This window comes from Mangifera indica, chromosome 5 (genome assembly GCF_011075055.1).
Source record: "Mangifera indica cultivar Alphonso chromosome 5, CATAS_Mindica_2.1, whole genome shotgun sequence".
NCBI lineage: Eukaryota > Viridiplantae > Streptophyta > Magnoliopsida > Sapindales > Anacardiaceae > Mangifera > Mangifera indica.
In genome coordinates, this window is record NC_058141.1 from 16,049,833 (window position 1) to 16,071,482 (window position 21,650).

General features: G+C 32.5%; 3 protein-coding genes across 8 annotated transcripts; 2 read left to right on the forward strand and 1 right to left on the reverse strand.

Annotated features, from left to right (window-relative positions):
• Positions 1-242: 242 nt before the first annotated feature.
• LOC123216192 (probable WRKY transcription factor 75) lies at positions 243-2,412 on the forward strand. 4 transcript variants are annotated; one of them, XM_044636584.1, is made up of 3 exons: positions 243-685; positions 1,427-1,611; positions 2,097-2,114. In XM_044636584.1, exons 1-2 carry the CDS (start codon positions 342-344, stop codon positions 1,608-1,610), a joined length of 528 nt encoding a protein of 175 aa, XP_044492519.1. In that variant the 5' UTR covers positions 243-341; the 3' UTR covers position 1,611; positions 2,097-2,114. The 4 variants fall into 4 exon arrangements, with proteins under 4 accessions (XP_044492519.1, XP_044492518.1, XP_044492517.1 ...); XM_044636583.1 differs by having other exon boundaries at positions 2,092-2,109; XM_044636582.1 differs by lacking the exon at positions 2,097-2,114 and adding an exon at positions 2,136-2,412 and having other exon boundaries at positions 244-685.
• Positions 2,413-3,340: 928 nt separating this feature from the next.
• LOC123215644 (SUMO-activating enzyme subunit 1B-1-like) lies at positions 3,341-7,067 on the reverse strand. Of its 3 annotated transcripts, none has more exons than XM_044635836.1 (11): positions 7,007-7,067; positions 6,818-6,913; positions 6,688-6,739; positions 6,386-6,581; positions 6,096-6,175; positions 5,834-5,950; positions 5,215-5,265; positions 4,514-4,580; positions 4,039-4,142; positions 3,842-3,946; positions 3,341-3,762 (listed from the first exon to the last, which is right to left on the reverse strand). In XM_044635836.1, the coding sequence occupies exons 2-11, from the start codon at positions 6,898-6,900 to the stop codon at positions 3,646-3,648; spliced, it is 972 nt and encodes a 323-aa protein (XP_044491771.1). In that variant the 5' UTR covers positions 6,901-6,913; positions 7,007-7,067; the 3' UTR covers positions 3,341-3,645. The 3 variants fall into 3 exon arrangements, with proteins under 3 accessions (XP_044491771.1, XP_044491772.1, XP_044491773.1); XM_044635837.1 differs by having other exon boundaries at positions 7,022-7,057; XM_044635838.1 differs by having other exon boundaries at positions 7,026-7,044.
• A 4,473-nt stretch (positions 7,068-11,540) lies between these two features.
• On the forward strand, positions 11,541-14,800 carry LOC123215790 (squamosa promoter-binding-like protein 13A). Its single transcript, XM_044636033.1, has 4 exons — positions 11,541-11,761; positions 12,179-12,681; positions 13,428-13,561; positions 14,075-14,800. The coding sequence occupies exons 2-4, from the start codon at positions 12,272-12,274 to the stop codon at positions 14,647-14,649; spliced, it is 1,119 nt and encodes a 372-aa protein (XP_044491968.1). The 5' UTR covers positions 11,541-11,761; positions 12,179-12,271; the 3' UTR covers positions 14,650-14,800.
• The last annotated feature ends 6,850 nt before the right edge of the window (positions 14,801-21,650 follow it).

The window sequence follows — 21,650 nt, forward strand, 5'->3', positions numbered from 1 at the left end:
TTGAAACTTCTTGTTCTTGGGAATGTTTACATAAACAGTAGTTATAAACTTTCACTATTCTTATCTTTTCATAAACTTATCACTATTCTTATGACTTTACGTGACGTTTACGACACAGCTTTCTCTATTCGGGAGGCTGCAGTTGCACCCATGAATGTAGCCTCTTTCTGTCACTTTTCTCTGTAGTCAGTGAAAATGGACGTTGCCCATTTAGCCGCCACTCTTCTGTTCTCTTTCTTTATAAATATTCTTCTTCTCTCCATTTCAAAAACCTCCTCTTCTCCCTTTTTTTTTCAATTACTTGATATCGAGTAGCTTCGGTGTTTCCTACTTATCAATCCATGTCCATGGATAACTACCACATCCTTCTGTCGGGCTCACAAAGATTTTCAGCTTCTCAATCCTCTTTAAATGGGGGAAATACTGAAACTCATCATTTTCATGCTCAGAATGAAAGCAAGGCAGAATATAAAAGTCAAAGCCCATATAATACAAACATTTCTAACAGTGGAATTACCTCTCATTGTTCTGGGAGTGAGGTTAAAGCAGAAACCGAAGGAGAAAACAAGGGACTCAAAAAGCACAGATATGCATTTCAAACCAGAAGCCAGATTGACATACTGGATGATGGGTATCGGTGGAGGAAGTATGGCCAAAAAACAGTTAAGACCGGTAAATTCCCCAGGTAATTAACTTTAAGCTTCTCCCAACATTTAATCTAATTATTATAATTAATGCATACCAACATCAGGAAATTTCTTACCACATCTTGCATCTATTAAATATAAGTTATCTATAGTTTTATATTGTATTATTATTGACAAATTGGAGCAATCAAGATCTTAATTTACACTAGTTAATATTTTCCCAAGAGAGAGATACTGATATAATGAAATAGTTCTCTATGGGATTTGGTCCTTCGTACCATGGAGATGATTTTCAAATTCAAGTCAATTATTTAGACTTGGACTGTACTTCTGTCTCAAACTATAACTGTGAAGAACTTGAATAGTTTTTTGAATTCATGGCCGCATGTATGCTGAAAAGGAACAAAAAGTTATAGCTCATTTTCGAAGTTGATTTGGGAACAAGGTCCATTCTTGAATAATGGTTGCAGCATACATATTCTGTAAATCCAGTTTGCCAAATGCTTTCTTCAGCAAAAAAATGAAAATTTCCCATTTTCTTGTATCTCCATATCAAATACAGTCAACTTCGTCCATAGTTTCTGTGATTTGCCTTGCCTGGCCTCTAGTTCTCTTGGTGGCTAAAATGATATAATTGTATAGCAAATAAATTTGTTTCTTGATTATTACTGCTTTTATATCAGAAAGGAAAAGGTTTATTTGAAATTATAGGAATATATATAAGCTACTGGAAAATCTGTTTGAGCTAATTTTATGAATTGGTATATTTTGTGAAGCAGAAGTTATTACAAATGTACTCATAAAGGGTGCAATGTGAAGAAACAAATCCAACGCAGTTCCAAAGATGAAGAGATTGTGGTGACTACCTATGAAGGAATGCACACACATCCAATTGGGAAATTGGCTGACAACTTTGATCAGATCCTGCGTCAGATGCGAACCTATTCTACTTTCTATACTTAAGGTTACTATCCTTTTATCGTAAAGACTAGAGTTTGTAATACCTATACCTTTTTCTTATAATATAATCAGGGACGAAGTCGTTGAAATGTAAGGGGGTCAAGGATAATAACATTAGCTTATAGGAGAAAGAAGGTTGAAATTTTAATTTTGGTCAAGCTCCTTGTCCCTCCCTCCACCCGTTCCTGAATATACTTATAAATAAGATATATATTTTCTGTAGTACAGATAAATATATGAAATAAATCACATAGCGGTAAAATTATATATATAATTTGGTATATAAATAAAAATATATTATTATATAATTATATATTATTTTATTTTTAATTTTTAATTATTTAATCCTATAATAATATATCACTATTTATATATAAAATTATATAAAAAATTTATAGCAATGGAATGACAAATAAAATTGATATGTAGATTGGCAAATAACGATTCAATTCTGACGCATGGTGTTTTCTGCATCAATTGTTAGCATAGGATGGGTTACAGCTTTATTAATGCTGAATGATTTGGCAGATCTATCCAGCCACTCAGAGAAGAAGAGCTTGGAGCCTTGAATTAGCAAAGTGTGAGATTGAACTTGTTCAACTTTTGCTCAGCTTAAAAGAGTCGGTTTCCAACATGATAAGAGCCAGTCTCCAACTTAATATAATAAGTTAAGGTTGAGCTTGACTTAGTACCGTAGCATTTTAAGTTATATTATAGTTTTTTAAGTTATTGTTCTCTTTCAACTTTGTTTCTATTTTTTGTAAGAACTCTTCAAACTTATTATCTATTAATTTTAAAATTATTGTTTCCTTAAAAAAAACATAAAAAAATTTGTATTGAGTTGAGAAAGAAAAACAGATAATTTACCTAAAGGTAAGTTTTTAAATTTTCTCTTATCTATTTAGGTTCTTTGATATTAAATTGAGAGTATTTATATAGTCGATAAAATTAATTATTAAGATGTATCTTTTCAATGTAAGATATACGTCTATCCAACAGATTTTCATCAAGTGATTATATGTACAAATTTAACATATTCAAAGTATTGTTGATTACTCTTTTTGGTAAAACCAATAACTTTCAATATTACTAAGATGTTTTTAATGATTTAATGAAGTTCTAACAAGTTTATGAGTTCGTTAGATGCCGTTATTGTAATACCCTTGTGAAGATATTGCCTTTTGAAAAGAGATGCAACTAACTTGATTACTTGGACATGATTAAAGACTTAAAACTATAAGCTTTGCAAAATTAAAACAATTCTTATGTGTTATATATAACAACCTCGTATTATAACATTTTATTTGATTACTGTTGTTATTGATGAACGATAATATGTTACCTGTTAATTAATAAACCTTAAAATACTAAATTCAAATATCACATGATTCATCTTCATAGGAAAATAAGCAATATCTAGTGCCCCCGACTCAAACGCATGTCCACAACCTTGTCCTAGGACCTAGGATTTTCACTTCCTTTTGGCATATATCCTTTCACTGTTCCAGTTTCGTGTATCACCAGCACTCTGACCAGGAGGGTGACACGCTGTCACCCATCCGTTGAATATCTTCCTGGCGAACAGTGCTGGTGACATTTCCTTCTCTTCATGCAGATTGTAGAAACAAAATGTCAATGTGGCAATAGCACATTATTCACTCTCTCAGCACCTCCAATACATTCACATTTATCACCTTCCATTCTAAGACAAGAATCACTGATAATTCACCTAATTCTCAAATAAATAAATTATAGATAACTCACTGAAAAGTTTACATTAAATAAAATATCATTGCACTTTTTCATTGTGCATTGTCGTTAACACAAGAAATTCCTATTTTAATTATGTGTCAATAAAGCACTGTCATGATAATCTGCAGAAAGAAATCAGTCTTAAGAAGCTACAGTATTTTGAAAGATGGTCAACAGATCCTAGAAAATTATCAATGGAATGTCAATTTTTTTCAATATGGGAGAACTGGACGGTCAATATAATTTAAATTTCTACTCAAGTGCTAGCCCCCCTGCACCAGCTACTCTAGCTTCCTGTCTCTGGATTTGATATGTCTTCCACTATGCCTTTCCCATCCATAACATCAAAGAAGAAAAAGTTCTTGAGGGGATCCCCTTTGCCTGATATTGCTTTAATAACCTCCTAAAAGTTCAAGAGTCAAAAACATTAACTAAAAGTAATATTCCGTAAATAAATAAGAATTAATAGGGTATAATTTCACCTGCCCCAGGATTCCTCCGATGATAGCACAGACTGGAGGAAATTCTCTTGCACCCATGATCAATCTTTCTAGGAGGGTATCAGGGATATGAGATGCATTGAGTGACTGAAATATTAAAGGGATAACACCAATGAGAATATCTACAAGATCAATACAATCAAAAACACATAGGTCAACGCATTTTAAAAGTGCCTTACATTTGCCTCACAAAGCTCCTTTTTCAGCTTCAGAACAGCAGGTAGATCGGCAATTGAAATCTCTCCTGCACCACGTCCTTCCGCTTCTTCAAATTGTTCAATCACTACACGTTTGTATGATACAAGTTATTGCCATTATACACACTATATAATCCAAATTTGATGAAGAAAATGGTACAACTAATCCTCCTCCTTAAAGATGCTACTGAATGGGCAAGACACTTAACTCATAAAAAGGAATAAGTCTAAAAGTGTACAATAATCTGTGAATTATATCTACATTCAGAAAGAAAAAAGACACCATCATCTGCAAATAAAGGGCCCCATCAACAAAGGGACACAATGTAAAATGTTAGTAAAATCCACGTAGTTAATGTAACTTTTCTCAACTAGTTCATACCTATTCCTCTTTTATTTTTTTTGTAAATTTATTTCTCCTTATTTAGAACATAACAGATTGAAAAAGTTACCATACCTCTCATAGCAAAGAAAAGCTTTGCTGTTTTCCTAGGAAGCACTCTCCATGGTACAGATATTGCTTCCTGCAGTGGAGAAGCCGCATACACATAACATCAACTATACATAAAGCAATTATAGTTTAGTTTGAAAACTAATGCTAATTAACAATGGGTAGCAATCCTTAATGCCTATCACATGTATAATCAGATGGACTTTACTCAGATTCAAGTGAAGGATAGTGCCACAAAACAAACAGCCATAGACACACATACACAGATATTCTTTTGCTAGGAAACAAATAAGAACACAGCATCAGCGAATATACTTTATACAGATGAGCTGATGACTGTAACAATCAGTTTGCTCATTGTTCACAACAAATTTACAACAAGAGACATGCAAGTTTGCCAATCTACCTCATCATGCATGTAGTTTTATATTACCACTTTCTTTTAGGTTATGCTTGAAGAGCACATCAATAAATACTAGCTAGAATTGCACATTTTTACTATGTACAGAGTACTACAGAAATTGGAGACCAAACAACACGAATCTGGATAATATACCACTAAGTACAAGAAAGTAGTGAAGCAGAAGAAGAGCAACCCCTCTCCACCACCCCCCCCCCCCCCCCCCCCAAAAAAAAAGGCAAACAGCTAGAGAGAGACATGCAAAGAAATACAATACAATAAGCTAACAATATAAATCAATTGATACCTCAAAACCTGGATACTGCAATTGGCATTCAACTGTTTCTTCAAGCTTTTGCTGTCAACAAATAAAAAATTCCAGTATAGAAAAAGTTATAGTCTAGGCCAATATAACATAAGAGCTTAAATACTAGAAATTTACTTCATAAGTTGACTTGAAATTTCATGATATGAACACCAGGGGAAATAACATATGAGAACTTTCAAATTTGAAGAGAAATTATTACCAAAAACTCTTACAATTAGTATTCTACAAAACCAACTTTTGTCATTAATATGTAAAGCACCTCAAGACTTAGAAAGTCTAAAGCAATCTACCAGATGATTGCCCAGAATATCAAATGGCAGCAATGAATAACGATTTAGCAGATCAGTTAACATAAAGCAAATATTAAGATGACTTCACATTCAAAATTGGCATACAAAGGAAGAAAAATAAGCTCCAAAAGGCACTCAAAATAAGAATTATGTTGTAACATGTTCTCTCTGTTAGTCATATGATCCCCAATGCTTAGTATCAACAGAAGCTTACCCATAATATAATCACAAGATGAATATATGAGACAAAGCCACAAATCATTCTGAAAACATAAAAGCAAAAACAGATAAATGAGAAAGATGATTACCTTCGAATACTTATGGTTCTGCAAATCAACAAATATTTCACCGCAAGAGTCTCTACAGTCAACTATATAAAAAGCTACACGCTTCGACAACTTTCGGCATTTCTCATTGATCAATTTCTGTCCATAAAGCATGCAACAAAGTAAAATTAATAATTAGATTAGGAAACCAGTGCATCAATAGCATGAATAAAATCGTAAATATAAAGGCAATTTTTACAAGTTATAATTATCTATTTGAAAGATGGAAGATTCTTTCAAGTACTTTTTTTGTGAAGGAGCAGCAACTGATAACAACTACATCGAATTTATCATAAAATTCTGCTCCAAAGCTTGACAAATCACCTGTGCAACAAAACTTTAGATTTTACTAAATGTTTATCATCTAGTTCCACTAACAAATTTAAACCAGTATACAACTAAGTAAAATTAAGGGCCAGTCAAAATTAATCAATCTTACATATATGGAATACATAAAGTACACACTTGTTAACACATATCAACAACAATCACTACATAACAACATCTACTAAACCAAAAATAAGAAGACCAGACCTCTTTCAACCAAAACACGAACCATTGGATTGAATTCTTTCAACGAATGGCAGCAAACATCAGCAATAGTTTTCCCACTATACACATTTTCGTCGGGTGGTATCAAAAAATTCGCAGAGAATGCTTCTTCAGTCACCAACCGATCATCCACCAACGTCAAGCTACCAACTCCAGCCAGCACTATATTCTTGCAAAACTACCCACAAAAGATCAACTATTTAGACCCGTTTAACATGAACACGGATAATTTTATTATTAAACAACTAAATCACATGAAATCATGAATTATTTAGAAAATTTACCTCAACAACAGTACCTTTCATCCCATAAACTAAAATGTGAGATTTGCTCAATCTATATACAAGCAAATTTGAAATCAATTACATAATTAAATGCATTTAAATTAGTTCACAAAAATTAAGTAGAAAGTACCTTCGCTGAGCATCTGCACCCCAAACCCTAATTTGACGATCATACAGTGCGGTCTCTTGCTCAGTCAACTCTTCTCCGTCCATTTTCAGCGCTAACCTAATCCAACAAAAATTAATAGAGAGATAAGTAAAAACCATTTGTCAGTTTGTACGGAAAAATAAACTAGGAGATAACCGAATTGCTGCTAACTTCAGTAAATTCTACTTGCAGTTTCAAACGGCATACAAGGCCAAGAGTGAGTGACGACGGGAGACCGAAGATAGCTTTGAGCTTTAATAGTACGCGGTCGTTTTTGCATTAGTTGGGCCTTGGGCTTTGTCAGACTAAGCAGTTGGGCCATTGAAATTATTTTTGTGCTTTGTTTGTTCATTATGAAATTATTACACCTTGGGCTTTACGTGTCAGTGATGTATTGAAATTCAAATTGATTTCTTTTGGGACCTAAGTAATGCAAGTAAAAACATGTGATAACTTATTTGGAGGTATAGAAAAGTCATCGAATTTTATTTTATTTATTTAGAGATTGAATTTTTTAATTTTTTTATAAAAAATTAAATTTTTATACCTTTTATTAAAAAATTAAAACTTTTATTATTTCTTATTAAAGATATCAAACTAATTATTTTACTTTAAAAACAATACAAAACAAACATAATTGTGCAATTTAATATTTTCAAAAAAAAATGAAAATTTAGTCTATTTAGAGAAAAAAATTCAAAATTCGGTTTCTTTCAATGAAAAAAATTAAAAGTTGAATCTCTTTAATAAAACAAAACAAATTTTGATTAATTTAAAAAAAAATGATAATTCGATACTTTTAGATATTATTATTCCACCAATAAATTATAATTGATTATTATAATCTTTGTGTACCATATTGGCAAAATGCAACTTTCTCTTGATATTTCGACAATTCCATTTCATCCCAATGGGAAACTGTGAAATTTGATATAAAATAATATCGTTATATATTGAGAATAAGGTCAATTGTTATCCCGAAAGTTAGATGTCAAACATGTTAGCAAAAGGCATGAGAAGTCGCTTTAAAATATTTATAATTTAATCATGGTACTCGAATCATTTATCATATTATATATTTAAAATCTAATTTTTTAAATTGTGGATTATTTATCATAGCATATGCCTTTTTTTTTAAGAAGAATTATAATATAATAATTATAATAATGAAGTATATATTTTTATTATGAAGAAAATTGGTGAAAATTCACTTTTATATAGGGACATTTTTATTAAATCAAAATATACTGATGTTGAAAATCACACTAACGAAAAATATTTGGATCGTGAGTGTAATTCGTTATAAGTGATCAAGAATAATAATGAAACTGTGATGAACAAAATAATGTTTTTAAGGTTGTTTAACTTGGAATTAGGAAATCTAGATTCATTGTTATGTCATTAAGAGTTCTAATTACAATTTGATAATGTAACAAAAAGAATGTTAAAGTTTCATTTTAATGATTTTGTACAATCTTTAATGAGTAATGTTATGTGTATGCATTTTTTGTACATAATTTGAGTATACAGATAATATGTTATTTTGTAATTGAGTGTTATTTTATCTTTAATTTAAAATCATCTAATCACATAATGACATATAATTTATATATCTAAATTGTTTATCAAAAGTGTGTACGTATAGTTTTATTTATCCTTAATTTATAGGACAAGAAATGAGATTATGAGAGTAATTACATAATTGAATGTTGGTTAACTATTGTTATTGAAAGTAGAGGATTGTGTGCTCATGATTTGGTAGGAAGTGACCTATTATCCTATAATGGTAGAGGATAAAAAAGGCATGTTGAAGAGTATGTGACTCTTGAATTAATCACATATATAATGAGGTATCGTGAAAAGATGACCGACCATAACAGTAGATTAATTGACTTTTATAAATCCCTTGGTGATGGTATATATCCGGTATTAGCATCTCCCACTGTCGATGTTGCTTAGACTAGTGTTGGAGTTGTCGTGCAATTTTTGGTCATGTGTCCTAGTTGTCTACAACCCACTTTTGTGTTGTTTCTTACATTTGTGGCAAGTTATGAACCATTCTTCTTTTCTTTATCTTATTATTTTTATTTTATCTTATCACTAGTTTAAAAGCCTCTCTTGCTTCGATCTAATCTTTTTAATTGAGTTTGACCTCTTTGACTATCAATATCAAATATTGAAATAGGTGCTAACTTTTGGCTCATTATCCTCCCCATCACAAAAACCTTAGACCTCAATATCCTATTCAATGCATATGTGTGAGACTATGGTGGCTGATCTCATATAATAACATCTTAGTCTGTGGCAAGATTAAACCCATTTATAAACTTTTCCATCCGATCCAAACTTGTATTAGCCATTTCAAGAGCATATAAATCAGGTATAATATTCATTCATAGTATTGGACCCTTGTTACAAATTTATAAACTCTTGGATTCATAGGTAGGTCATTCCAGTTGTCTTGAACTTAATATCAAACAATCTTCTGAATCATGTTTAACTCATCTCAATCACATCCATCATCTTGGTAGTCATCCTCCACCAACTCTTGCATCACCTTGGAAGAGGTAAGTGGTACATTTAATCTCCTCGGAGTTCAAGAACTTCTATGCATTCCTCAATCACCACAAGATCATTCATGATGGAGAAATTATAAGGTTGGTGAAAACCCTGATAGCCCACACAGCAAGTGCAATTGCATTTGACCCACATCCGGTGCTTTCTCTCTCATTCTTGATGTCCCCTATGATAAATCTAGCGTCAGTGGTATTTAAACCGACTCATTGTCATCTCTCGGAGTACCGCCCACCCTCTTAGATAGCATTTAAAGCAGGTTGGGAAATGGGGACTGGAGCACAGGAATCCTGCACCCATAAGTGTCTTATTCATTTTGTAAAATACAAAAATGCCCACAAAGAAAAAAGGCTGTGAACTCATTTTTACTTTACAAAAAATAAAAATAAAAAGCCGACGACAACAATATCTGAGGCCTTGGCTAGCATCGGAGAGGGACATAAGTGTGGCTGGCTAGGAGAGGGGACGCGTGGTAAACATCCAGCCGGACACCCACAATTGAATTGAATCCCTTGTTTCTTGTCCTCAATGCTCATGCATTTTGCAGACTTATTGGGTCCTACGACAGCTGCCATACTGACTTTGGTAGTTGCTAATTTAAAACCTTTGTCCCACTGTACTGTAACATCTCTATTTTAACCTCTTTTTTCTTTTTTTCCGTTGCACTTCCTTCTGGTTTGCGATTTTCAAATTTGGGCCCTACCAACTCCAATTCCAAACAATGTGTTTCTTATTTCGTTGCAACCAACTTTTCCTTCACGCCTCACGCGCCAATTGAGTTTGTTTTAATTATAAGGCCAAAGGACTAATTCCCACCGTGTTTAGGTAAAAACTTAAATATATTTCAGCTGTCAATAAAAAATTTAAATATTTATTTAAATTTTAATTTATTGTAATATTTTTATAAAATTTTTGTTAGAGTTAAATAATAAAATTATTATTTTATTAATAATATTAAAATAATTAAAATTATATCTCATTTTTCTCTTTTGATTTAAAAAATTAATATTTTTTTCTCAGGATTAAGTTTTAAAAAATTTACTTCTCTTTCTAACTTGATATCCGACAACTCTCTCCAGTGAACAACAAACCGCAACAAAAGTGTTGTCCTTCGCTGGATGACAATGATGTTTTTGTTTGTCGTTTGTTATTTATCGGAGAAAGTGAAAAAAAATCTAGGGATATGAAGAGAAAAAAAGTCACTTTTTAAATTTGAGGTCTGAGATAAAATGTTAATTTTCAAAACTTAATGAGAAAAATGAGATAAAATTATTGTCAAATGATAATTTTGCTTTTAAATTTAACGGAAGTTTAGAGATAAATGAGTATTTGAGTTTTTTATCTACCATTGATGTACTTTTCAGATTGGGTTAAAACTTGGGTAAAAAATAATCCTTTGGCCAATTTTAAGATAATTACGTGCTAATAATAAAAGATGAGGGATTATATATTTTTGTGATTTTTTTCATTAATGTGTAATTGACAAATAGGTGGAAAAATGAAGCCAAGTTTTGAGGATTTTGTTCCTCAATTGAATTATGTGGTTTCACCTAGCCAACAAGCTTGATTGACATAGCAAGATTTTTCATGTCCAATGTTTGCCACTTGTAATTGTGGGCACTCATAATTCCTCTATATATCTCCATCTATTTTCATTTAAGGGAAAAATTTTGGATTGTATGCTTGAAATTGAACTTTTGATTGATCTTAATATTGAGTATAAAGTAATTTAAAAAAAAAAGAATATTTTTTAGAATTATTTTGGGTTAAAACTTTATGGATAATTTATTTTAATAAAATATTCAAAAACATGTAAAAAGTATCAAATGGGTGAAGTGTCAACATAAGGTAGCCCCTTGGAAGCAAAATAAAATAACAAGAGAAATGAGTGTTTGTTGAACGCTGAATATGTAAGGAGAGTGGGATACGTTTTTACAAGCCTGAGAAACCTAAAAGAAAGACATGCCATGAAATGTGGAACACAATGCCATATGCTTTGTCCTAAGCCATCCATCTGTTCTGTGTACTTTGAAAGGAACAAACAGCCTGTTACTTTCTCCACCATACACATACCCATTTCAAACGCTAAATTTGGAAAATTAATTAAAATATAATAATCACACTTAACCAAACAAAATCTACTTGCTTTTGGCCCGTTTCCGCTTCTCCCTTTGCTTCAGCTTCACCCAGCCATTCTCTTTCTGTCTGTACTGTTTGTTATCCATACCATTCAACATTTTTATGATATTCTTTTCTCTCTTTCTGCCCCTTTTTCTTCATGTAATGGAATCCATGTCAGTTAACAAATGCCTGGAAACAACAACCCACTCGCCTTATGCTCAACTTGTCTCTGTAACTATTCTTTCACATCTTTCTCCTGTTTCTTTATTATTTATTATTTCTTTATTTCTTCTAACTTACTACTCTTCTTGTTTTTAGCTTCCAATCTTTCTCGAACTGACTTTCCTCCACTACTGTATTTCTAAGTTGCTTGTAATTTAATTTTTTACATCCTCATTTACTCCCAAGATGCCTATAGTTATATTTCCAGTCCAGCAGCTTTGCCAATTGAGACTAATTATTTGTGTTATTGTACTTGCTGTTCTTTTTGCAAACATGCTTCTATGTAGACTGAGTTGTAGTTTGATTTGAATACGAGTTTCTGATACAGTGCTTGCTTGTGCAAACTTTTTTTTTTTTTAAGTAGTACTATTTTTTTAAAAAAATTTTATATGTAATTGTATACTAAAGTTCAATTTGTGTGTATAGTTCAAACAGTGAAAAAGAAGCTCCGTTGACTGTGTTTGAGAAGCTTTTAAGTGAGTCAAAAGAGTTAATCTAACTGTACAACTGAGAGATTTTATGGACTGGAACTTGAAAGCAACTTCTTGGGATTTTACTGAATTTGAGCAACAAGCTATTCCCAATGTAGATGTGGTTGGTGGGTCAAGTAGCTTTGGAGGAAGTGGGAGTAAAGGGAAATTTTCGGTTGATTTGAAGCTTGGGCAGGTTGATTCTGGCGATAATTCATCGAGTAAGTGGAAAGAACCTGTAGTCTCAAAAATGGAGTCTTCACCTTCAGGGTCAACCAAGAGGGCCAGAGCAGCTACTAATGGAAGTCAAACAGTCTCATGTCTTGTTGACGGATGCAGCTCAGACCTCAGTAATTGTAGAGACTACCACAGGCGCCACAAGGTGTGTGAGCTGCACTCGAAGACTCCACAAGTTATGATTTGTGGCCAGAAGCAACGCTTCTGTCAGCAATGCAGCAGGTAAAAGTTTCTTGCATTTGAAATGCAGTAGTTCTTCAATTAACGCCATCATCATAGGATCTTGACTAACTGTTTTCATGTTTGATGGGTTCTTTTCTCTTCATTATTTTATTTCTTGTAGAGGCATGTAGGAATGGCCATAATCTTAGGCTACAAAATCCGATGGAAGTATCTTTATGCATTGTGTTTAATGGCTTGATAAGGAGTTTTGATACGCAATGAATGCATTTATCACATACTATTTAGTTCTTCCAGTGTCATAGCAAAGTGGCATTTTTAGTTTGATTTTTGGATGTCAAACGGAAAGATTATGGAAATATCTGTTACCATGTTGGCTGAAAGTTCTGTAATTGGACAATAATTGCTACTTTTAATTTTTCCAGTTTGAGTTTTCTACTAGAACTTTATTCATGGCCTCAAATTTATTAATCTGGAGATGTTTATTTTGTAAGAAAAGGCAACAAAAATGAAAGATAACAATTGATGAAGTGGCAGACCAGGAGAAAAATTTAAGGAGGTGGAATGTAGTTCTTCATCGGTGTTGAAGACAATACAATCAGGCTTTCATTGTTCCTTTCGTAATTCTTTTAATGCGAACTTCATTTAATTCCTCAAGTTTTCATTTACTTTCCCTAGGACAAGTCCCCTGCTTTCAGAAACATTAATTTTGTCTCTCTTGCTTCTAGCTATCCAAGATTTCATCAGCAGTTGCAGTTCTTCTTTTCCTCTCCTTTTTCTTTTTGTAGATTTCATTCCCTGGAGGAATTTGATGAAGGAAAGAGAAGCTGCAGGAAACGTCTTGATGGGCACAACCGGAGAAGGCGGAAGCCTCAGCCAGATCCCCTGTCACGGTCTGGGAGGTACTCGACCAGTTACCTAGGTAAGCTGCAAAAAAAAAAAAAACTGTTTTTAAGTGTGCACAGACGCAAATTTTGACAAACTTGAGCATTGTTTCCTCTAAGGCACTCTGCCAGGAACAGCTACACGGCTAAGTGCTTCATCAATTTGCTTGGCTGATCATTACATAAATGATGATCTAGTGGCCACTAAAGTAATTTTGAGTGCATACACACACACCCCACGTTTCCCCCTTCCACTCAAGGATTCTTTTCTTTTCGAATAATCCACATATGTGGGATTGGTCTGCCATTTAAATTTATGTACTACCCTATTAGTCTCTATCACTTCAAATAAATACCCAATTGAATAAATGATGAGTGCAGCCTACATTTATAAGTAGTTACCCGAAAATTTTCTTGATGTCACTGAACCAAACAGGTTCCAGAAATTTATATGGGTACTTGGCCTTGAAATGTTTTAATATGAAGCTAAGGATAAAGCTTTAATAGACCATAATACTAGTTTGTTTCATATTTGTCAAATTTACGTTTAGGTACCCAATTGATGCCATTACCTGGTCATATATATCCGTCCACAACTGTTGTGAATCCCCCATGGGCAGGAGTTGTGAATGCTGAGGGAGATGGTATGCACTATAACCAGCACCAACATCTACAATTGCATGACAAACAGAATCTATTTCTGGGATCCTCTTCAGGCGGCTACAAAGGAGGGAAGCAATTCACATTCTTGCAGCAAGGCGAGCAGACATCTCAGGAAGCACCTCTGTGTCAACCTCTTCTCAGGAATACTGCCTTATCAGAAAGAAGTGGGGGTAGCCATAACTTGTTCCGAGACAGGTTTACCACTCAAGACTCGGATTGTGCTCTCTCTCTTCTGTCAGCACCACATACACAGTCATCTGGGATTAGTTTGAGTCAAATGGTGGAACCTCTGGGGCAGTCTTTAGGCCCTAGCCTTCATAATCACAGCTTGGAGCCCATGGAATCAGTTCTAGTGTCTAATGGCAGAAACGGTAATGTTGATTGCCCAGGAATGTTTCACATGGGATCAGATGGGTCCTCAGCTGATGAAGCTCCTCAAACAATTCCCTTTCAATGGGAGTAGTAAGTTACTAGAAGCTTGTTATCTTATAATAATTTTGGATTTACCAGCATATTGAAGTTTTTCTTTTCTTATGCACAATGAACATGGTTCCAGTGTTCTTCAGTAATTTCATTATGATGTGGAAGAAAATTATATCAATTTATTTCTTTTATCTCTGTATTGTATCCTTCCTGTCTAGAAATTTATAGATTTGTCAAAATGCTGATGATATCTGTAAAGTCCAAAGTTGAATTGGATTCAGAATACAGCTTGGACAGCAAGATATTTGGAAAACTGAGCATACGAGTTGAACTGTACTTAATATATACAAGAAACACCAAAGTATAATTTTTTTTTAGAATAAGTAAATAAATAAATAAATATATATATATATTTTAAAGGTGAGACAAAAGTAAGAGAAAGGAGATCTTCACAATTTTATGTTTCGTGATTGTGGTAGAAAGAAATATCAAAAGTTAAGATTCTCAATTATGACATCGGAATTGGGGGTTTTTAAATGTTTTCTGAACTTGTTGATAGGCAAAATTCATTTACTCTTATAACACGTGCTTCCTGAGGAATTTGTAAGTATATAATGCCATAATAGCAGTGGAATCACTATCTCAATTTTTTTGCCCTTTGATTCTGTCGAGTGGAGTGGGGTACTGTTGGGTAAAACCTTAAGCCTATATCCAGAAGCCCGAAAACTGATCTCCAAGAAGCATGTGACGTAAACGGCGGGGCCGCTTAAGAACTAAAACGTGGCAGCACGAAGTCCTACTCGGTGTCTAATTTTCTCGTGATGAGAGACGGATATTGATTGAGTTTGAGTAAATTGTAATAAAAGATAAAGTTGAACCAATATTTTCATCCAAATTTATGTGTTTTTTGAAAGTTATAAATGTAAAATTTAAAGTTTTATTTATAGAGCAATTATTATTATTATTTTTTTGGTTAGATATTGAGGTATAATTATTGTTTTATTAATAATATTAGTAAATATAAAATTTATTCTATTTCTCTTAAGGTTAAAAATTAAAAATTTTATATTTTTTAAAGTTTTTTAATTTTTAGAAGTAATATTTTTTTCTCTAAACTTAGAGATTATTTTTTAGAAGTTCTTCAATTACCATCTCTGGTCACTAACGAAAATATTTTAACCTATTATCGTCGGCCATTATATTTTCACTCTTTAACACAAAAAGAAGCAATAAAGGTGTGCTTTTATCGATTCCATATAAATTGACAAAGACCCTTGTCTTTATCAATTTGTCTGAAATCGATGAAGACTTTATTAATTCTAAAATAATTGATGGGGTCGAAGAAGACTCGTTTTCATCAATTCTTTTAGAATAGATGAAGATGCATTTTTGTTGCATCATCTGGAAGTTTTGGAGAAATGAAGGGTGGCTGAAGATAGTGGTTAAAGAGCATCTGAAAAATAAATCCTAAGTTTTAGGGAAAAAAATATTACTTTTGAAAATTTTAAAACTTTAGATAAAAATGAAGTTGTTAGTTTTTAAAATTGTAAAGGAAAAAAATAATAAATTTTATATTTTTTTAATATTATTAATTAAATAAATATTTTACTTTTATCTCTTTTAATATAAGTTAACCTATGAGTAAAATTTTAAAATTTTAAAATCTCATAAAAATAATTTTGGGAACACATTAAAATTTGGGGAAAGTAAACCTTTTGCCTAAAAATAAATAGTCACGTCACTTTCTCACTTTCAAAATTTTCAGATAAACCATAACGAAGAAGAAGATGGGCAGTGGTTTTGCCCGGGCCTCAATTACCTCCCTTTTCTTTTGCATCAGCTGACTGTGTTAGCAAATCTTGGAACAGAGTTTAATTTGCAGCTGAATTCTCTCTCACCCAAAAGCTCTCTTCCGCATTCACCCTCTCTTCTTCTCATCATGTACGTCTCACGCTACTCCAATTAATATTAGCAAGTACTCTGCCTGATCAAACTTTAACAGTCTTTGTTGACTATAAAGTCTACTTTTTTTTTTCATCGTCTATTTCATAGTCAATTGATTGCCAAAATGTTCATGAACAACGAAACTAACGCTAACTCACTTTTCTGTTCGTGATCAATAGGCTGCTGTAGAACTGTCCTAAGGTTCCGGTGGCAGGAATATTTTGTGGTGGGGAAATCGGACGTGGGTCTTCCAGTTTGATGGGACAATAAAGTCAAGAAGAAAGCTCTGTTCGGTCCAATCTGCATGTTTTTAGCACGGTTGATTTAGTGATTTCATAAACACCAGCTTGTCCAGAGCGTTAGGCCTACAACTTTCATGTCAAGACGAGTGGAACTTGGTTGAAGATGACTAAACTATTACCAGGCTTTTTTTTTGTCTGTTTCCAGTTTACTAGGTGTTAGGCTGAATTGGAGTGAAATGAATTTAATCATTAAAATATTAAATTGATACTCACAAATAAATAAATAAATGAAGATGTCGTTAATGGATTGCTTTGGTAAATCCAACCTTCCACCCAACCCATCCCCAAATGCAATCGTGGAGCCCAAATTCCAACCGGTTCGGGCAAACATCATTGTCCAACCCAACCCAGCCCTTTTCTTGTCAGTTTCTCTATCCCCCACCTCACACCAGACAACTGCCTTCTCTCTCCAAAGCCCTATGCGTCAGCCAAATCTAAACTGGAACAATCACCCCGCATATAGCAATATAACAATTACCAACGAGGAGCCGGCAGCGTTACTAGTGAGATGGGTTGGCTGCGGTGGTGGTGTATCGTTCGGTCCTTAGATTATTTTTCTTTTATTGTGTCAGAAATCAGAAGACAACAAAGCCCTAGGCCAGCACCCTAACAGCACCTTATTGTTGTTGCCAATAATTCCTAGTGGAACTTATAAAAAAAAAAAAAAAAAGAATTCCTAATGGACACTAGGGGTTAACACCAAACATTGGATGTGAAATTTTTATTTCCCATATTTAATAAAAATCTATATACTCATTGCGAAAATATAAATATATCAATAAAATTATGTGTATCTATTTTGAGTACATAAATATGTACACATTTATATGTGTTATCATATGATTGGATGATTTTGAATTAAGAATAAAACAATAACTAATCATATGATGACACATCTGAATATACATATATTTGTGTATCCAAAATGGATATATATAGTATTACTTTAAATATATACACACTTATATATATTATTATATGATTAAATAATTTTAAATTAAATATAAAATAATATTTAATTACATAATTATATATAAGTTCATATATATTTATATTTTCAAAATAAATAAGCATATTATCCGTTGAAAAATCCAATAGCAGAAAGACATAATCCTTATTTTTTCTCCCAAAATTTAAAAAAAAAAAAAAAAATCTCCCTTCGGACCGGGCAAGGTCACATCTCTGATACAAAATCGAACTCCCAAAAGGTGTAATTCATGTCTACGCAAGAATCGTTTCCAGAGAGGTGCAATCTCATCGTATGGCAACTTTTATTTATTCCTAACACTGTGTTAACACACTTTTTCCATTAACGTTAGATTTTGGAAAAAAAGAAAGAAAAATTATAGTTTGAGATCTCACGGAGTGAGAATAGTTTTCCCAAGCCTCCGTGGAAAATAGTAATCTACCCAAAATGAAACAAGACATGTAGGGCATAGAAAAGTTAATCAGAACTTTTTTTTAATAAACAATTTTGCAGATACGACGTCTTAATTAGGCTCAGCACTTCCAGAATAAGTTCAGTTGCAGCTAGGTAGGTAACTATAATATACCTGGCGTAGCCACTTTGTAGGAAAATTTGTGGAAATTCCAATTTCCAAAATAACAACATGAAGCTTTGCATCTCTTGATATTTTTAGTGCTAACGAGACATCTTAACGTATGAACATTACGTAAGAATCTATTACAACATACATTTTTCACATCCTTGAGGGCATAGAAGATGCTTACGAATATCCTGACAATCTTTTCAGCAATCTGGGACTGCATCATTTTGATGTCTTAATTTCGGAGGGGACGAATTGTTCGCCACTCATTTTTTCCCTTACCGGTTAGGAGACATCAAAGTTTAAGGTTGTGATTGTAATTCATAAGTAAGAATTATTTATTAAGTTGAGTCGGACATCGTCAGTTGGAGAAACAATAAGATCTGAGTCTCACAATCACAGTCACAGAAAGGCAACCTGTTTAAATAGAGTTTAGTTGGGTCGAATAGAGAATATATAAATATATATGTAGATCAGAATCTACATATATCATTGAAGAACTTAATCAGTAATGGGCATCACATATGTGAAAATTTTGCGCTATCTTTGATGGATCACACACCAAAAATTACCTAAGATTCGAATTATCTGAAAACTTGTGTTGTATGGCCAACGTGCAAGCTGCCATATTTGTAGTTAATTCTCGCAGAAGAAAGAATTTCAACCAAAGAAATAACTAAAGATAAGCGGGGCTGAAACATTTATCACATCTCCAACCACAGCACAAAGCCAACCAAATTACTGTAAAATGGATAAATGCTTTGAGGTTTTCCCAAGTTAAAGCTCTGTACGTATATTCATCTAACCCAAAACTCAACTGTTAGTAAGTTTCTCTTATATTTCAAGAATCTTACGTGTAACAAAAAATGATACCCAGATTTACTCTACACATATAAATGAATGTGTGCGAAAGTTAACCAAATTATCAATCAAATCTGAACCAAGCAAATTAAGCCAAATCATTTAAGCAGACCAATCATATTACAAAAAAGAAGAACATGAAGTCGCATGTGATAAGGATACTGATGATTAGGGCAACTTACAATAATGGAAACAACATATTTAATCAGCAAATTTTTATGTAAGTACTCGCCCATAAAAACCCTAACTCGCGTTGCACGCCATCCTGGTTAATTTTACAAAATTATATTCACAGTTCCATGATTTTGTTCCAATATTAACTTCATGTATGCAAATAAAACTAGGGCAAGGGGAATTGGAAGGGAAGTGTATGCAGTTTTTCATGAGTCTTATTCATTTAAATATATATATATATATATATATATATATATATATATATATATATATATATATATATATATATATATATATATATATATATATCATGATCATCAGTTGACTAATAAAACATGCAATAGATAAATAAGAAATAAAACCCCTAAAATGAGTAGACAAAAATGAATTCAGGAGAAGGAAAAGGGGATGAACGAAAAAATTGAATTGATATTGGCACGGCTCAATCAAATGAAAGGACCCAATCCTTGGGAGATTTGATTTGATTGAGCCGTTCCAACATCCCTAGTTTCTCAGGACACTCACAGCATAACAGCATAATTCCATCGACGTAGGAGAATTAACGATCAACCATGTCTTTTGAGCTTGCTCACAGACAATAGCCATGAATTTGTTTCTGTCATACTCATACGACATGAGGCGCGATCCATCAATGAAAACAAGTTTGAGAAAGAGAGAAGAAGAAGGAAAAAGAAAACTATAACTGATAATATCAAGAGTTGTTTGATTGGTTAGCTTATAAGTGAAGAGAATACTGGAGAAAAACAAATGAAATAGGTTTTAGCTAGCAAGAAACCGAAATGGTTGGGATGTCAAATCTTTGCTTTTTATAGAATGTGAAAAAGTTACATAATATTACGATGGCCCCTTAGTAGTTGAGGATTACATTTTCCAATTGCACCAAAAATATATTCTAATAAATTCTCCAATTTATGCGAATTCTAATAATCATGTGTCACTTTAAAAAAAAAATAAAAAAAATCAAAGTCTACTGTTAATATGTAAGCAATAAAAATATAGAAATAATCAGAAACTGACAATATTGAAATTAAGTTTTCGATAAGTGATATGACAATATTAAATTTTTCTTAATATTACAAATACTTTTATATAAATTCGGTATTTTAATATGTGCTACTAATTTTTTTTTTTTTAATAACCAAGAACCTTGTTTGAATTGATTGAATAGTTAAATTTTGGATTTAGTAACCAAATTCATAATTATTATATTGGATAAATCAGAGTTTTACAAATATGATAGAGTTTCAAATTCAAACTTTCTCTCTGAAAGTTTTAGTGTTTCGCTAGTTTTGCCAATACCAAAGTCTATGTGGGACTCTTGTTTTTTTTTTTTTTTCTATTATATATTAGTGGTATTTTCTTTTCATAGTTATGATTAGAATTATTATTTTTTTTTTTTTAAATTCATGGCCGGTTAATTGGACATTGAAGTTTGACAACAAAGAAAATGTGGCCCCATAATAATAAGTAGATGATGATGGTGACGATAAAAACAAAATAAAAATTGCTTAATGAGCAATTAATAAGTATTGACAAGCACTGCTTGGCCAAACTGAGCTGTGATTTTTAGGATGGAATGGACGGTCTGGAAGGGAAGCCAATAGCATAGCAAAAATGGGGGTTGTTGAAAAGTGATTAAAGCATTACAATTACGAAATAGACAAGCAATTTAATTAATTAATTAATTGACAACTTTGTATTTTATTTAAAATGCTAAATTATTTCTCCATTGAGTTGAGTGGTAGCTTCTGCCAAATGGTTCTCCTCTTCTTTCACTAAAGACAAAGAAACAATTGCCTCACCATCCTGTTACTTTCGATACCTAATTTCCTCACACTTGGGTTCTTACAATAAGTCCTTACTAAACAGATCCCACATTACATGGGTATTCTTATTATTTTTTGTAATTTACACAAAAGTTAAAGCTAGAATTTGATATTGCCTTCAGTTTTTATTTAAATAAATAAAAATAAATCATTTAAAAATAAATAAATATATGAATATGATCCCTCTTTAGCCCCAGCCCCCCAGGTCCACTCATGCATATTGCTGAAGGAGAAATGCAGTCACCTTTGATAAAAAAGAACCCTGCTTTGGTTAGGTTGGAAATAAAAAATTAAGGTTTTCACTGTTGATTGTATTTTTATATGGCAATTCGGAAAGCAATTTTGATTATAATGTAACTATAATAA

What these genes read in the sequence shown, in the direction of transcription:
- LOC123216192 (XM_044636584.1), top strand. Translation starts at nt 342, where the DNA reads ATGTCCATGGATAACTACCACATCCTTCTGTCGGGCTCACAAAGATTT. An exon ending in AAGACCGGTAAATTCCCCAG is followed by an intron (nt 686 to 1,426) that starts GTAATTAACTTT and finishes TTTGTGAAGCAG; the next exon opens with AAGTTATTACAAATGTACTC.
- LOC123215644 (XM_044635836.1), bottom strand. Translation starts at nt 6,900, where the DNA reads ATGGACGGAGAAGAGTTGACTGAGCAAGAGACCGCACTGTATGATCGT. An exon ending in GGTGCAGATGCTCAGCGAAG is followed by an intron (nt 6,740 to 6,817) that starts GTACTTTCTACT and finishes GCTTGTATATAG; the next exon opens with ATTGAGCAAATCTCACATTT. An exon ending in TCGGAGGAATCCTGGGGCAG is followed by an intron (nt 3,763 to 3,841) that starts GTGAAATTATAC and finishes TTGAACTTTTAG; the next exon opens with GAGGTTATTAAAGCAATATC.
- LOC123215790 (XM_044636033.1), top strand. Translation starts at nt 12,272, where the DNA reads ATGGACTGGAACTTGAAAGCAACTTCTTGGGATTTTACTGAATTTGAG. An exon ending in TTCTGTCAGCAATGCAGCAG is followed by an intron (nt 12,682 to 13,427) that starts GTAAAAGTTTCT and finishes TTCTTTTTGTAG; the next exon opens with ATTTCATTCCCTGGAGGAAT. An exon ending in GTACTCGACCAGTTACCTAG is followed by an intron (nt 13,562 to 14,074) that starts GTAAGCTGCAAA and finishes ATTTACGTTTAG; the next exon opens with GTACCCAATTGATGCCATTA.